This window comes from Oncorhynchus tshawytscha, linkage group LG01, assembly GCF_018296145.1.
Source record: "Oncorhynchus tshawytscha isolate Ot180627B linkage group LG01, Otsh_v2.0, whole genome shotgun sequence".
Classification (NCBI taxonomy): domain Eukaryota; kingdom Metazoa; phylum Chordata; class Actinopteri; order Salmoniformes; family Salmonidae; genus Oncorhynchus; species Oncorhynchus tshawytscha.
In genome coordinates, this window is record NC_056429.1 from 72,376,148 (window position 1) to 72,394,097 (window position 17,950).

Sequence of the window (17,950 nt, forward strand, 5' to 3'; positions counted from 1 at the left end):
GAATGAATGATGGTACAGAGGAGCATAGGCAAGATACAGTAGATGGTATCGAGTACAGTATATACATATGAGATGAGTATGTAAACAAAGTGGCATAGTTAGTGGCTAGTGATACATGTATTACATAAGGATGCAGTCGATGATATAGAGTACAGTATATACGTATTGTGACGGCCCCGAATTATTCTGAACCGTCTCAGTGCAGCTCCTTCCAATAGGGCGCTTTCCCTTTAATTCCCAATTAAATAGCCAGCATCAGCTGCGCAAAAGGGGGGTTGTGATGGAGACGTGAATGAGGATGTGTTCAACCCTCAGTGCCGAAGCTTCTCTATTCCGTTTGTTTTGTTGCCGTTAAACGTGTGTTTTGTAGCCTAATAGAGTTTACCCAGGATCGGATCCATTCTTTGCGTCCGTGGACTACACCTCTCCGTTCTTCGTGGCCTTTCTCCGCTGGAGATCTATTGGCGGATTGGATTGTCTGACTGACCGACTGACTACCACCTTTTTGTATACGGTATTTCATTTGTTTTGATGTGATGTATACTGTGATTTATGTAGTTGAGGACTTAGTAAGAGTTGATACGCTTTAAAGTTCTGTGGTAAAATAATTGTATGTTTAATACTGGGTTTACGCTACACGGAATGAACGGACAAACATTGACAAAAGTCACTTGAGTTCACTGAACTCCTTTACCGGGCTGGACTCTTTTTAGGCCCGAGGTACAGGACATTTCTGGAGGAACCAGAACTCATTGTGATATTATTATATGTGTGTAATCATTGTTGTTGCTAATACAACCCACGCAAAAGAATATAGTTGTTTTTGAAGTTCTTTACAATGTTTTAAGGGTTTATGAAAAGTTTATTTCCATCCTGACTTTTACATAAGTCCTTTGTATTGGTGTAGACTTGACGGACCAGATGGGACTCATTCCCACCCAAACTAAAAGGAGAAACCAATGTTTTCTCTGGTAGGCACAACCTACCTGGCACCCCTATAAATAATAACCTCAAGTCAAAACCGTTACAGTATGCATATGAGATGAATAATGTAGGGTAAGTAACATTATATAAGGTAGCATTGTTTAAAGTGGCTAGTGATATATTTACATTTCCCATCAATTCCCATTATTAAAGTGGCTGGAGTTGAGTCAGTGTCAGTGTCAGTGTGTTGGCAGCAGCCACTCAATGTTAGTGGTGGCTGTTTAACAGTCTGATGGCCTTGAGATAGAAGCTGTTTTTCAGTCTCTCGGTCCCAGCTTTGATGCATCTGTACTGACCTCGCCTTCTGGATGATAGCGGGGTGAACAGGCAGTGGCTCGGGTGGTTGATGTCCTTGATGATCTTTATGGCCTTCCTGTAACATCGGGTGGTGTAGGTGTCCTGGAGGGCAGGTAGTTTGCCCCCGGTGATGCGTTGTGCAGACCTCACTACCCTCTGGAGAGCCTTACGGTTGAGGGCGGAGCAGTTGCCGTACCAGGCGGTGATACAGCCCGCCAGGATGCTCTCGATTGTGCATCTGTAGAAGTTTGTGAGTGCTTTTGGTGACAAGCCGAATTTCTTCAGCCTCCTGAGGTTGAAGAGGCGCTGCTGCGCCTTCTTCACGATGCTGTCTGTGTGAGTGGACCAATTCAGTTTGTCTGTGATGTGTATGCCGAGGAACTTAAAACTTGCTACCCTCTCCACTACTGTTCCATCGATGTGGATAGGGGGGTGTTCCCTCTGCTGTTTCCTGAAGTCCACAATCATCTCCTTAGTTTTGTTGACGTTGAGTGTGAGGTTATTTTTCTGACACCACACTCCGAGGGCCCTCACCTCCTCCCTGTAGGCCGTCTCGTCGTTGTTGGTAATCAAGCCTACCACTGTTGTGTCGTCCGCAAACTTGATGATTGAGTTGGAGGCGTGCGTGGCCACGCAGTCGTGGGTGAACAGGGAGTACAGGAGAGGGCTCAGAACGCACCCTTGTGGGGCCCCAGTGTTGAGGATCAGCGGGGTGGAGATGTTGTTGCCTACCCTCACCACCTGGGGGTGGCCCGTCAGGAAGTCCAGTACCCAGTTGCACAGGGCGGTACATCCGATCTGCCAACTTCTGTCTGCAGTGTCCAAACCAGAGTATTTGAGTGGAGCAGAGCTGGAGCGGAGCGAGGAGCGTGCCCAATTTGACTGGAGCATTGCGCGAGATTCCCAAAGGCTGGAGCTTTGGCCTTCCCACCCCCTCCAATTTAACATTTGTAGTCTACTTGTGTGTTGCTATAGTCACTTGCTTTAGCTACTGTCATGATGTCGGCTAAATATTTTCATGAAGAAAAAACACAGGTGCTAAAATCAAGGTGACTTACAAAGATGAGGAGCAAGAGCGGGAGTGTGGTGGATGTAGTGTCCACAACTAAAGGATCCTTGTGGAATCTGAAAAGATCCGTATCCCAAAAGCAAGATGGTGTACTTACTATGTGCACATGCTAAAAGAAAGGAACTAGTTGGGTAGCTAGCTAAGTCTGTCATTGTAGCAAAGTATTTATAAACAAAAATTCTGATCTTAAACGTTTTTCATTTTTGTTCGATTATACAAAAGGCCATAATTGATTTTGGCCCAGTAGGCCTGGCATATTCCCACATTAAAGGAGCTTTCTGTTTTGATTGGGTTATTTTGCCTAAAAACCTTTATCCCTACCTATAGAAGAATAAAACAACAAGGTGGCATCTCTGCCCAGCCTGGCAAGGGTGGCCAAAAGAGTGTTTAGCATCCCCAGTGGCTCGGCAAGTGTGGAGAGGATATTCTCTGCTGCTGGCCGGCTCTCCAGTCACCATCGCATGAGACAGAAGCCACAGACGGGCCAATCTCGTGTTTCTAAAAAAAAAATCAAAGGCACTAAGTCATTTTTAGTTTAATTTGTATTTAATTCTAAGTCACAGGCGAAATGCGCAACTTATAGACTACAATGATTTAATACAACAAAATATTATTTAATTGCTGAGCGCTTTACGTCCCTACCAGCCTACTGTGTCAATCGCAAATGCATCAATGTATTTATTTGTAGGCTATAGCCTTGAAATAATAAAGCTTAAATAATTCATTCTTAGGCTGCCTGTCTGGCTCCTCACCTATCTAGAGTGTTTATATGCTGTTTAATATGACTTATATCCTATTTGAAATTATGTGCGCTTCTTACATTCACCTTTCCATGTCAAATACTTTTCATTCAAATCCATATAGTTTGGTTTCAATATTTGAAAACCAAATGGTAGGTCCAGGTAGTCACAGATGGGTGTTGGTTACATTGTAATTTTAATGAAATGGAGCAAATCTGGAGCAGCAGTTTTTTTCTTCCTTTGAGCACAGAGTGTGTTTTAAAAAAAACTGTTGTCATCAAGGCTAAAACAAAAAGAAATGGCTGGCTACTTTAAAAAATATCAAATATATTTTGATTTGTTTAACACTTTTTTGGTTACTACATGATTCTGTTTTGTTTCATAGTGTTGATGTCTTCACTATTATTCTACAATGTAGGAAATAGTACAAATTAAGAAAAAACCCTGGAATGAGTAGGTGTCCAAACTTTTGACCGGTACTAATAAATTAATATACATCTTCCTCCTGCTCTGTCAGTGCTTTCTCTCACAGGTCAAATCCACTAGGCATCCCTCCCAGTTCTGAATTGCATTTTTATCGACCTGGTACCTGGAACTCAAGAAAGCATTCATAAACAGAGCAGGGTGGTTACAGGATGGTTAGGACCACCCATCAACATTACCAATCAGATCAGATGACACTGAGGGCAGAAGACTTGCTTGCACTCAAGTCAGAGGCTGGCCTATGCAACTTTCTAGAGACTACTATTCATAGTGTATGTACAGCTGATCAATAAGAGTATCTCTAACGCTCCTGCTGTCTCTAGAGAGTTGAAAACAGCAGGTCTGGGACAGGTCGCACGTCCGGTGAACAGGTCAGGGTTCCATAGCCGCAGGCAGAACAGTTGAAACTTGAGCAGCAGCACGGAAAGTGGACTGGGGACAGCAAGGGGTCATCATGCCAGGTAGTCCTAAGGCATGGTCCTCAGGACTACCTGAGATGAACTCACTATTGTGCATCCCTCCTGATTCTGTACAACGGCTTCAGGAAACAGGAGGCTTGAGAGCATCCTGTCGGGCTGTATCACCGCCTGGTACGGTGACTGCACCACCCTCAACCACAAGGTTTTCCAGAGAGTGGTGCAGTCTACACAACTCATCACCGGGGGCAAACTACCTGCCCTCCAGAACACCTACAGCACCCGATGTCACAGGAAGGCCATAAAGATCATCAAGGACAACCACCACCCGAGCCACTGCTTGTTCACCCCGCTATCATCCAGAAGGCGAGGTCAGTACAGGTGCATCAAAGCTGGGACCGAGAGACTGAAAAACAGCTTCTATCTCAAGGCCATCAGACTGTTAAATAGCCATCACTAACACAGAGAGGCTGCTGCTACATAGAAACTCACTAGTCACTTTAAACAATGCCATTTTAATAATGTATACATATCTTACATTACTCATCTCATATGAATTTGCCCCTCGGCCATCGCTCATCCATATATTTATAAGGATATATTCTTATTCCATCCCTTTAGATTTGTGTATATTAGGTAGTGGTTGGGGAATTTTTAGATTACTTGTTCGATATTACTGCACTGTCAGAACTAGAAACACAAGCATTTCGCTACACTCACATTAACATCTGCTAACCATGTGTATGTGACCAATACGATTTGATTTATAAAAGTGTGTGTAAACATGACCAATCATAAACCTACAGGTCGCTGACCTCAAAGTAATGACCCATACAACAGACAGCAATTAACCAAATGTTGCAGTCAGTCTATCATAGCAGAGCGTGTGATGTAGTTCAGGTTAAGGATAACACAACAATGGCTGAATATAATTTTTTACTCTGCTGCAGGCTACCTTAACTTTAATGACTGGCTGGAATGTATTCTCGGTCTATGTCTAAATCTTGTATTTTGACTACTTGTTGCATGGAGACATTGGTGTATAGTACAGTATGAAGACAATCTACTCTACTTATGTCTAGACGTTGTATTTGACTACTTACTGCATTAATACACTGATGTACAGAATAAAGACATTCCACACCACCCTCTCATCAGTTATATGGTAAGAGGGTTGTCTGTACCTGCAGTCGTCAAAGGTGGTGCCGGGCGATGCCAGAGCCAGGCGCTTGCGGAGCTCATCCCTCTCACGGGTCACCTGACGCAGCTGGAACAGGATGGCGTCCAGGTTGTCGCCGGCTGGCCGGTTGTCGTTGACGACCGGGGGCGGGGACGAGGCTGAGCCGTTACCGGGAGGTGAACCTGCAACAGTGAGTATGTCACCAGGAGCAAGAGCAGCTCACTGCCACCGGAATACACGGGACAGGAAGGAGAGGACAACGCTTACATCACAATATAAACACACAAGGGTATATCCATTTATATGCTCAGTCCTTTGTATTTGAGATGATTCTAACTGGACATGGTTGATCTGGTTCTCCTGTGTTTCATTCTGGGGAATAGAGTTCTACTACAGGTGCAGGCCTGCCACAGCTGACATCTGACTTGAGTTACAAAAGTTAGCTACTTAAACAAGAATCTGACCTTTGCAACAATATTTAGTTGACAGTGTATTATTCAGGTTGAGGTTAGGCACACAAATCCCAAGTTATGACTTTAGCTAACAAACAGGAAAGAGCAACCTCACTCTAATCTTATGCAACTTGATGTCAACTTCTATTGAATACTATATTATGTTGGGTTTAAGTGTAATATTTCTGAAAAACGCAGTTTCCATCACCAGTAGACTGGGACAGTAAATGATGATTGAATGCATCACAGAAAACACTGGACAATGACAAAAACTGTAGAGCATTACAATGCTCATTGCTCACATAAGGTCTAAAGTAGTTTAGGCCTTGTCCTAAACATTCTTAACAATTCCCTACCCAAAGGTACTGCTTTAGAACAGCGGTTGTCTGATATGAAATTCCTCTTTAATCTTTTCCATGACAATCTTTTCCACATTTCCCAAGATACCCTCAGATTCACATGGAAGCAATACTGGTAATCTCAGACAGGAAAATGACAAGCAGTATATTGGAAATCAGACTTAATAAAACATTCCTGGTACTGTGTCTGGCTGGCTTATGCAGTCTCCAGGGCACTTTCATAGTAGTGGATTAACCAACGCATTTGTGCAATCATTCAAAAAGAGTAAGAAAGGTCTGTGTAAGTAATCGAGTAGAAGATGAATATTCAAATCAAATTTTATTTCTCACATACGCGTACAGACCTTACCGTGAAATGCTTACTATTGAAATTAATAATTTCCTTCTAGCCATGTTCCCTTAACCACGGTTATAAAATGTCTTCCATGCTCAGGGCTGTGTACCAATACTTTTAAAAAAGCTACCTTTCTTTGTGTTTCTTCCATGCGACCACTTATGTGAAATTATTGGATCTCCCCCTTTCACAAACCTCCCTTCTCCTCCCCACTCTTCCCAGAACAGAAGGAGCGGGCCTGTCAGGGAGGCCAACAGACAGGCAGCAGACCCCCTCTCTCTCTCTACCTCCCTCCCGCTTTCCTAGAACAGAAACAGAAGGAGCGGGCCTGGCCAACAGACAGACCGACAGGCAGAGTCAGCGCCAGGGAGGAACTCAGAGGATCCTTGGCACCAGGTTGGGCCCTTAAGGGTTTATGTAACAGCCAGTGACGCGCTGAGTCATTTGGACCACTGTCAAGCTCTGGTAGCAAGAGTGAGTAAGTGAGTGTGCATGTTAAGGAGGTAGCATGGTGAACTAAACTCATGGACCAGAGAAAGGAGAGAGATTGGCCAGGTGGGCTGCCATAGGGGGCATTGGCAAGCACTAACACGTCTTTAGTGAAAGATGTCTTATTGGACTAGTGGGGTTATTCTGGTATAAACAAAGCTGCACTGAGAGGCATTAACACTACAGAAACCATGACTTGGATTACACACACACACACACACACACGTATTGGCCTCATACTTACCGACACTGCTTAGGGAACTGCTACTCTCAGAGTCTGAGGGCATGGTGGAGAGAACACTGTATGTAGAGCCTGCAGAGCGAGTGATATGGGGAAGAAGAGATGACAGCAATCAGTAAAAAAGAAAATCATATGCTCTTTTCCATGAAGTCTTTGAAATGATTGGTTTGCCAATCGATGATGAATTAATAGTGTAACGTTTCATAACACAGTACAAATCCGCATGAAATATATTGAAAAATACAACACACAATGGTATATGGATTAGTAAAAATTAATGGATTTCAGCCACACCAGTTGCTGACCGGTGTATAAAATCAAGGACACATCCATGCAATCTGCATAGACAAATATTGGCAGTAGAACAGCCTGAACTGAAGAGCTCAGTGACTTTCAACGTGGCACCCTCAATGGATGACACCTTTCCAACAAGTCAGTTCGTCAAATTTCTGCCCTGCTAGAGCTGCCCCGGTCAACTGTAAGTGCAGAACTAGGACGCAGAGTGCTGGCCTGCTCAGGAGCCCTGACCTCAACCCCATCGAACACCTTTTGGATGAATTGGAACGCCGACTGGGAGCCAGGCCTAATCGGCCAACATCAGTCCCCGACTATACTAATGCTCTTGTAGCTGAATGGATTGTAGGCTGTTAGAGCAGCAAATAAGATGGTCGACAAGCACGTGTCCACATACTTTTGGTCATGCATTATACATACATTTTCTCCTGTATTTCTGGACTCCTAGTTCTTAACTCAGGATTCCTCTTTACTCATGTCCCCTCTCCATGCACCTAGTACATTGCTTTGATGCATCTTCCCCGTATGTCCCTGCTAGTCAAGCAGAGTAACGTGGTTAGAATGTAATTTTCTCCTTTCTAAGTCAAGCAGCACATGGAGAAGGCACTCAGGACAATGATGTCCTATTTGCATAGTGCTGCACACTGCTAAGCCAAGGGATATTCCATGTCGAGAAAGGGGGGATATAGTATGTCATTCTGCTGCACATCACAGCTCTAGCTGCAGTAGCAAATGGACTGCCTTTTCTAAAGGGCCACAAACATATCATGGGTTTAACCCTTTGTGGAGTTATATAGTTCTTAGAATGTCGTCATTTTCAGTGTTCCACTTATGGATTTTTACAGTTCAGGAAATATTCAATTAGCAGGCATTGTTGGTGTCGTCTATAACAATAAGTTAAAAGGTTTGCCATATAACAACATATTTAGACAAAGTTTAGTCCTCAGAGTATTAAGAAGTCAAATAGATATATAATAGCTGGTTCTAAATAGCTATATTGCGATTAACTACGATGTGTCTCTGTCACATTTCAAGCAGACATAAGACTGCAATTAGTGTGTCCTCTAAAAACCCAGTAACCCAGTAACCCCATAACGTCAAGAGGTCATCGATCAAATCCCACTATCCCAGATGTCCATCAGTGTCCTTCCCACCCTGCTGTGTCAGGTAAAGTCCTTACAACACCTACCCTGCAGCTCAGACAAGACCAAGCCTCATTAGCTAGGATCTCTCCCTCACTGAGACTCTGTGTACATGCATATATATAGCGAGTGAGAAAGCGAGAGAAAAGAGAGAAGAAATAAAAAAAATAGGGGTAGAAGAGAAGAGATTAAAAGCCAATCTGTTCTGACACTCCCCGAAGCTGTGCTCACTGCTCTCTCTGCTGCTGCTCTCCACTGTGATACACATTCAGAGCAGCTTGACATGAGAACCAGGCAGAGCCTACTACACCTCTGCTGCACACTGAAAGCAGGCGGGCAGCTCCTACATTCTTGTTACACACATTCTCCCAGATGATATATAAAAAGTAGTGGCTACAACTTTCTAAACTTGTGTCAGATATTTTAGACCAGTGTGAAGTAAACCGATAGTATTTATTTTGACAGGAGGACTCTTGCTCCTCAGTTAGCAGATAATCCATCCTCTTACATGGAAGTCTGAGGCTATTTGCCAAAAATATATTTTTTTTATACAAATGCAACAAATCAAAGTTCATCATGGGGCTAGGGATTAAACAGGGCTGGGAGATGTGGGATTTGACAAAGCAAGCCCTGGGACACCAAAATAAATCGAGATTCTCAGTTATTTGTCCCCTCTGAGACCAGCATGTCATGCCACATTGCTTAGACCAAAATCACTTGTGTAATAATCATCACTGCTCACTACAGATTTAATTTGTCCAAAACGCAAGGGGCTGGCCTCTCCTATGCTGTTCCCACTTCAACAGACATAGATGGTATAACATACCATATGGACGAGAGGTCGGACTATTAATCGGAATGGCCAATTAATTAGGGCCGATTTAAAGTTTTCATAACAATCGGAAATCGGTAGAAATGGGCGCCGATTTGAAGATTTTTTTTATTATTATTTTTTTAGACCTTTATTTAACTAGGCAAGTCAGTTAAGAACACATTCTTATTTCCAATGACGGCCTAGGAACTGTGGGTTAACTGCCTCGTTCAGGGGCAGAACGACAGATTTTCACCTTGTCAGCTCGATTTGCCGATTTTACAAATTTGTTTAGTTTATATATAACAAAAAATGTCTACATACCTTTATTTAACTAGGCAAGTCAGTTAAGAACACATTCTTATTTTCTATGACTGCCTCGTTCAGGGGCAGAACGACAGATGTTCACCTTGTCAGCTCGGGGGATCCAATCTTGCAACCTTACGGTTAACTAGTCCAACGCAATAATGACCTGCCTCTCTCTCGTTGCACTCCATAAGGAGACTGCCTGTCTGACAAGTATCTGACTGAGCAGTAGTAGGCAGAAGCAGGCGAGTAAACATGAATTCAAACAGCATTTTGTGCGTTTTGCCAGCAGCTCTTCGTTGTGCGTCAAGCATTGTGCTGTTTATGACTTTAAGCCTATCAACTCCCGAGTTGAGGCTGGTGTAACCGAAGTGAAATTGCTAGCTAGATGGTGCGCGCTAATAGCATTTCAAACTTCACTCGCTCTGAGCCTTAGGGTGGTTGTTTCCCTTGCTCTGCATGGGTAATGCTGCTTCGTTGGTGGCTGTTGTGGTTGTGTTGCTGGTTCGAGCGCAGCAGGGAGCGAGGAGAGGGACGGAAGCTGTACTGTTACACTGGCAATAGTAAAGTGCCTATAAGAACATCCAATAGTCAAAGGTTAATGAAATACAAATGGTAAATGGAAATAGTCCTATAATTCCTATAATAACTACAACCTAAAACTTCTTATCTGGGAATATTGAAGACTCGTGTTAAAAGGAACCACCAGCTTTCATATGTTCTCAGCTTTCTTACATAGCACATATTGCACTTTTACTTCTCCAACACTTTGTTTTTGCATTATTTAAACCAAATTGAACATGTTTCATTATTTACTTGAGGCTAAATTGATTTTATTGCTGTATTATATTAAGTTAAAATAAGTGTTCATTCAGTATTGTTGTAACTGTCATTATTACAAATACATTTTTATTTTTAAATTGGCCGATTAAACGTTATCGGCTTTTTTGGTCCTCCAATAATCGGTATCGGTGTTGAAAAATCATAATCGGTCGACCTCTAATATAGACATTGAGAAAGAGCATAGGAATGAACTCAATGCTGAATACTCAGTAGTGTCAACAGTCTACACTAAGTCCCTTTTAGCAGGTCAATGATGCAGAAAGGATATTAAATGGCTGTAGGCCATCTGGTGGTGAAGGGGTCAGCAGCGATAGACCTCTCCAACAGGCCTTTTATCATCAATAGCAATTAGACTTTAGCCTCTTTCAGCCGGGCCGTTCATTTGTAAACAAGCTGACAGCGTCAATAAATAGTACATGAATTAGAGCTGCAAAAGATCTAGTGGTCGGCACTTAGGCTGCAGACTGTCCAATTCTCAGCCCTTCTACCCTGAAGTGTGCACGCGCCATGAGGGGGGGTGTGAGTAAATGGACACCTTGGGAAGAAGTGTGGGGAATCAGAATGCAACCAAAGTGTGCACACGTTCACCAAAATCCAATGCTTTTAAATCACTGAGGGTGAGTGAGCAAAGCACACTTTAGGAAGAATTCTGAACGCGACCTTGGAGAATACACCTTATGCCAGTCAGTGTCAATCCTTGAGCGATGCAATGTGACATCCAGGTCCCATTCCTACCGATAAGGGATGTGACAAATGGAAAAATTTGGCTTAATGTTAACAGCAATTATTTTATCGGTTTTCCATTTAAACGGAGAAAAAAACAAAAAAGCCTTCCGAGTGGCGCAGCGGTTTTAGGCACTGCATTGCAGCGTAAATACAGCCTGGGGTTCAATCCCAGACTGTGATACCACCGGCCGCGACCGGGAGTCCCATAGGGAGGTGCACAATTGGGCCAGCGTCATCTGGGTTAGGGGAGGATTTACTTAGCTCATCGTGCTCTAGCGACTTCTTGTGGCGGGCTGAGTGCCTGCAGTCTGACTTCGGTTGTCAGTTGAACGGTGTTTCCTTTGACACATTGGTGCACCTGGCTTCCGGGTTAAGCTGGCGAGTGTTAAGAAGCGCAGCTTGGCAGATCATGTGTCGGAGGATGAGACAAGATCGTAATCACGAAATTGGGGAGAAAAGGGGGGTAAAAATAAATGTTCTCTCTACCACAGTCATATAGCCTTGAAAGCGCATCAGCTACGGCATGTTTGTCTGTCTGTAAGGGTACACTACATCTTTTTAAATGCCGACACAAAACCTTCTCTGAACGGGCATTTTACTTGTCTGTAAATTAATGCTGCTTCCAAAGAGGGACAGACCATCACTAGGCGACCAGAACTGTCGATCAAATCATCTCGAGCTGCCGGCGCACAGACTATCCTCTCCTAAAAAAGTACTTTAACAAGTTCGTTAAATATCGCGATTTACCAAGACATTTAATAGAAAGAAAAACATCTTCCGCTAAGAATCGACTTAAGATTCAGTATTTTTGGAACAGAAGAAACTGATTAGTTGCAGAGAACAAAAACTTGCATCTTTTCATAGCGAGCTAGCAAGGGACGGTGAGAGGGCAGGGGCACAGTATAGGCATGTTGGCCACCAAACACACTAGGCCCATCTATCGGCAATCAAAAGCTGCAAAGCAGGGCCCATCCATGAATAAACTAGAATATTCTACACGCAAACTGAACACACAAGCATCATTTTTCCCATTAGGGATTTTTCTTAAATGTTAAGGATCCCAATTTCATTTAAACAATCTCAGCCTTACTAGAGATCTATCCTGACAGTCTGGAAGTTAACTGCAGTCTCAACACACCTTCAAAACACACTGATCAAAACACACTGTAGCCATGAAACAACATCTAGGCCTGTATTAGCCACTGGAGCTGAGACTGCTGCAGCACTGTCACACTCAGTCAATGAAGGGGCATTAAAGTGGCTCTCCAGTCTCCTTTCACCTGATTTATTACCTGATTTACTTAAAAGGCAAAGGTTTCACTATTGTTTCACTTCACTTTGAGCGCAGCGTTCAGTCTGGTTTCACCAAGCTATATGGTCCTCAAGCGCAGACGAAGCCACTAGCTACTGTAATTACCCAGAGGTGAGTTGTAGCTTACTACTACTCACAGTGTGTGGATGTGATGATAGTAGAGATCCAGTAGTATATAGTAACATGAGAGCTGAGCTGATGGTAGACAGTCAGGGATACTAGAACAAAGGCTCCTCTCCCCTTCCTGACTCCCCCCATGTCTTTAACTAGGTCAGGGGAACCCTGGCTCTGCCTTGGGGGCTCCACTACTCCCCCTCCATCATTCTATCCTCCTAGCTTCCCCTCCACAACTCTGAAGCTTCTCATCATCTCCCTTAATCAAGTCCCCCCTCACTCTCCATTTCATCTTTGCCTTCCCATCTTCCACTCCTCCCTTCTGTCTATCACTCCTCCCCCCCACCCCTCCCATCCAGGGTCAACAGTTGTTGTTCCTTATGACCATATTATCTTCCCCTTCCCCGAAGTAGAGGAATACTAAATTCTGCAGCGTGACAAAAATAAGAAGTGGCAAGGAACGACAGTGTTACCCACCCAGTACATGGCATGGCCTAACCGACGAACGCAGGGCTAAACAAATCTGAGACCACTCATGAGTCGTATCTAGTCGTTTCCTCAGGACTGAAATTCAAACTAAACTAATTTAGCTAAATAAAGGTGCTAAAAGTCATCACTGAGCAGTCGTTTGCTGTATAGCAGTGTAATACACCCTTACTGCTTGAGAACAAATCCTCCTAAATGACAATTATTCAATATTCAGAACATCTGAAAATACCTTGATAGGAGAAAAGCATGGAGGAACTTCCGTACAACATGCCATGATCACCATCCTTCTTATACCAATCCAGCCACTTCAGATCTTTGAGCACTGAAGAAGTCGAGGCTGGCTGAAGTCAGCCTGGACCTAGATCTCTCAAGAGCTGTATCGCCCAAATCCTATAGTCGCTAGCATTTAGTCATCTTCATGCTAAGTGCAAGGTGGCACTTAATAGATCTGGGACTAGGCTGGGGGAAAGAGTCTGCTCTCTGCCCCTCTAATAGAAAGACATTGTCTGGGGTGAAGCCCAAGTGCCTAAGGTCCATCAAAAATGCTGAACGGCAGCAAAAACTGAAGGATAGGATAGAAGCTCATGACTCTACCCAGAGGTGAACAGCACTGGTCCTCTGGGGGATGTAGCCCTGATGTATTTCACCCTTGTCTTATGACAAGTGAAACACTTCAAGCTTGCGCATTCTCTAGCCAATCAGAAGCATCAAATTCCAGGTAGCAGCAGAATGCGGTGACCACTTGGCAATGTACTAAGTTTATCGTCATTTGGCTATAGCGTTACATAGGCATGCAGTGGTGTCTATATTCTGAACAGATTATATAATCTTTAAATTCTGAAGGTAATTTTGAATTCTCTAAACGTTCCTCAGAGCAGAACCCTGAGCGATACTGTAGCTCCTTTAAGAACAATGTAAGTAAGCAAAATACATGAAAAGTCAATTGGACACCTGCTCATTAAACATCTTATTCCAAAATCATGTGCATTAATATGGAGTTTGCCCCCCCCCTTCGCTGATATATCAGCCTCCACTCTTCTGGGAATGCTTTCTACTAGATGTTGGAACATTGCTGCAGGGACTTACTTCCATTCAGCCACAAGAGCATTTGTGAGGTCGGGCACTGATGTTGCTTTCCAATTCATCCCAAAGGTGTTTGATGGCGGTTGAGGTCGGGGCTTTGTGCAGGCCAGTCAAAATACGGACCTCATATTGTGCACAGAATCATCTATAATGTCATTGTAATCCTTTGCGTTAAGATTCCCCTTCACTGGAACTTTGGGGTCTAGACCGAAACATGAAAAACATCCACAGACCATTATTCCTCCCCCACCAAACTTTACAGTTGGCACTATGCCGTCAGCCAGGCAGCATTCTCTTGGCATCTGCTAACCCCGGATTCGTCCGTCGGACTGCCAGATGGTGAAGAGTGATTAATCATTCCAGAGAACGTATTTCCACTGCTCCAGAGTACAATGGCAGCGAGCGTTATACCACTCCAGACGCTTCGAATTGCGCAGGGTGATCTTAGGCTTGTGAGTGGCTGCTCGGCCATGGTAACCAATTTCATGAAGCTCCCGAACAGTTATTGTGCAGATGTTGCTTCCAGAAGCAGTCTGGAAATCCATAGTGATTGTTGCAACCGAGGACAGATGATTTTTAAGCTCTACAGTTCTATGAGCTTGTGAGGCCTACCACGTCACAGCTGAGCCGTTGTTGCTCCTGAAGTTCAACTTCACAATACCAGCACTTACTGTTGGCTGGGGCAGCTCGAGCAGGGCAGAAATGTGACTTAATGATTGTTGGAAAGTTGGCATCCTATGACGATGCCACCTTGAAAGTGACTGAGCTCTTCAGTAAGGACATTCTACTGGCAATTTTTGTCTATGGAGATTGCATGGATGGGTGCTCGATTTTCTACACCTGTCAGCAACAGGTGTGGATGAATCCACTATTTTTAAGGGGTGTCCACATGCACTATAAATTCAAAAGTATGTTATTATCACACCTCTATATATTATCATGACATTAAAAACAGTGAATGAAAACACAGGCCTTTTGTCATGCATCAGAGACTGGATGGGGGGAGAGAGATAGAGAAGAGAGCAAAAATACAGAGGGGTAGAGGAGAAATAGAATGGGAGAGAGACAGAAAGGTGGAGAGAAGCAACACAGTAGGAAAGAAAGGAGTGAGAGAGCAGAAGGAGAGACTGAGCAGGGTAGATCATTTAAAAAAACAGGGTCTGTATTTTTTTTTTTGTTCACCTTTATTTAACCAGGTAGGCCAGTTGAGAACAAGTTCTCATTTACAACTGCGACCTGGCCAAGATAAAGCAAAGCAGTGCAACAAAAACACAGAACCGGGGTAGAGGAGATAGAGCGTGGTAGATGAGAAAGAACAAACAGCAGTGCAAAAGAGAAAGACAGGGGTAGATGATCAAGAGAGGGGTAGAGGGGAGTAGTTCTGTCTGTTTATTTCCATGACCTCACCACACTGTGCGAGTTTAGACTGTGGCATTTCCTCTGCCTTGCGGGGTGATTAGGAAGCACAGCAACAACACGTGTAAATGGTAATGAAGCTCTGTTCTTACTGCTGCACTACCTTCTGGAACAGTCAGAATACAAACCCCACACACAGCATCGAGTGTAAGGAGAGGAGACGACCTTTCTCACCACTTCCAAATCAACATTTACATCAGCCCACTGCATTGAAAACAAAGGAGCAGGGTACTCAGTTCACATGTTTAAATAGGCTATCAGAGCTCAATAGAGTAAAATTGGGACAAGGCACCAATGACCCAGAAAAAAATGTCAATCTCTTATTGGCTACATGTGGCTTAATCAGATGGCTTTATTGGTCAACATTAGTGAGTAGTCACAACACCTCCAGCTATGATCGTTCCTACTACATTACAGTTTTATGTCTGACAAAAGAGAGCAATCTATACCCATTTTAGTTGTAACCTGTTATGCTGGAGTGGATACACCAGCACGGCAATGCGCAATAATAAAATGCCCAGTGACATGTAGTATAAAATAAGGGCTATGAAATGACATCAATCACACCCAGCAGCCAGGCTGGGTGTACAATGGATGGATTGATGGCCTAATCTAGAGACACGCATGCATGGAGAGATAGGGAGGAGGGAAAAAAGGGGAGGGAAAGAGAGAAAAAGAGTATGATGGTAGGGAGAGGGAGTAGAGAGAGGGATAGACTGCTAGAAGCTACAGTAGTCAGATCCCAGGAGAGATATAAAAGCATTAGTTGGTAGTGACACAGTGTCAGGACATAACTCATTGTGTCCCCATGGTTTATGTGCTGCCAGGAGTGGGACATTGGTTGACAGGCAGGCAGACAGCCCCACTGGTCCTGTCCAAGGCCGCACAGACACACACAACAGCGAGCTCCTGACTGAGCACTTTGGGCCTGCTACCCACCAAAACAAAGGGCCCGTTGTCTGTGTGTATCCCTCTCTCTCTTATCTAGCAACCTCTCGCCAGTCCCTCTAACACCACAGAGGAGTAACCACCACTCAGCCAAGTCTGAAGAAGAAACTAAAGAGAGAAATCGTGGAGCCTAGAAAAGAGAGAAACTGGGAAGGTGGGTGAGATAGAGGATTTGGTGAGAGAAGAATATAGAAAGAGATGCCTGCTGTTAACTGCCTCGCACCTCACCAGAGTGTTGAGTGGTAGAGTGATGTGGGAAAAAACAGAGCTGTTTTCTGAGTACACTGAACACTGGGGCTCTGACGGTTATAAAATTTTGGATGACGGTAATTGGCCAGCCAAATGACCGCGGTCACAAAAATAACCACTTGAAAAGCTTAAATAAAGCTGCAATATTGTAACTTTTTGGGCGACATGACTGAATTCACATAGAAATGTGAGTTATAGTTCTGTCATTCTAACTGAAAGCAAGTCTAAGAAGCAGTAGACTTGTTCTATGAGTGCCATTTCTACGCTTCCTGCTCTCAAGTTTCGTATTTGTTCCTCCTTCGGTTTTGTACACTAGCTTCAAACAGTTGAAAATACAATATTTTTGGTTATTGACAATATATACAGTTATAGTCTGAAGTTTATATACACCTCAGTCAAATACATTTAAACTGTTTCACAACTCCTGACATTTAATCCAAGTAAAATGTCCTGCCTTAGGATCACCAATTTATTTTAAGGACGTGAAATGTCAGAATAATAGTGAGAATGATTTATTTCAGCTTTTATTTCTCTCATCACATTCCCAGTGGTCAGAAGTTGACATACACTCAATTAGTATTTGGTAGCATTGCCTTTAAATTGTTTAACTTGGGTCAAACATTTCAGGTAGCCTTCCACAAGCTTCCCACAATAAGTTGGGTGAATTGTGGCCCATTCCTCCTGACAGAGCTGGTGTAACTGAATCAGGTTTGTAGGCCTCCTTGCTCGCACACGCTTTTTCAGTTCTGGATTGAGGTCAGGGCTTTGTCATGGCCACTCCAATACCTGGACAGTTGTCCTTAAGCCATTTTGCCACAACTTTGGAAGTATGCTTGGGGTCATTGTCCATTTGGAAGACCCATTTGCGATCAAGCTGTAACTTCCTGACTGAGGTCTTGATATGTTGCTTCAATACATCCACACAATTTTCCCCCTCACGATGCCATCTGTTTTGTGAAGTGCACCAGTCCTTCCTGCAGCAAAGCACCCCCACAACATGATGCTACCACCCCTGTGCTTCAGGGTTGGGATGGTGTTCTTCAGCGTGAAAGCCTCCCCCTATTTCCTCCCAATATAAAGATGGTCATTATTGCCAAACAGTTCTATTTTTGTTTCATCAGGCGATAGGACATTTCTCCAAAAAGTACAATCTTTGTCCCCAAAGTGCAGGTG

At 43.7% G+C, this 17,950-nt stretch overlaps 1 protein-coding gene across 4 annotated transcripts in view; it reads right to left on the reverse strand.

Annotated features, from left to right (window-relative positions):
* Window positions 1-17,950, reverse strand: part of dlg5a (discs, large homolog 5a (Drosophila)) — a 64,785-nt gene that overhangs the window by 36,671 nt on the left and 10,164 nt on the right. For 3 of the 4 annotated variants that reach the window (XM_042325171.1, XM_042325154.1, XM_042325176.1), the window contains exons 2-3: window positions 7,048-7,116; window positions 5,174-5,351 (exon numbers count right to left, since the gene is read on the reverse strand). In XM_042325171.1, coding sequence (XP_042181105.1) covers window positions 5,174-5,351; window positions 7,048-7,116 — 247 coding nt within the window. The remainder of the gene's footprint in view (window positions 1-5,173; window positions 5,352-7,047; window positions 7,117-17,950) is intronic. The other variant, XM_042325162.1, reaches the window with a different exon arrangement.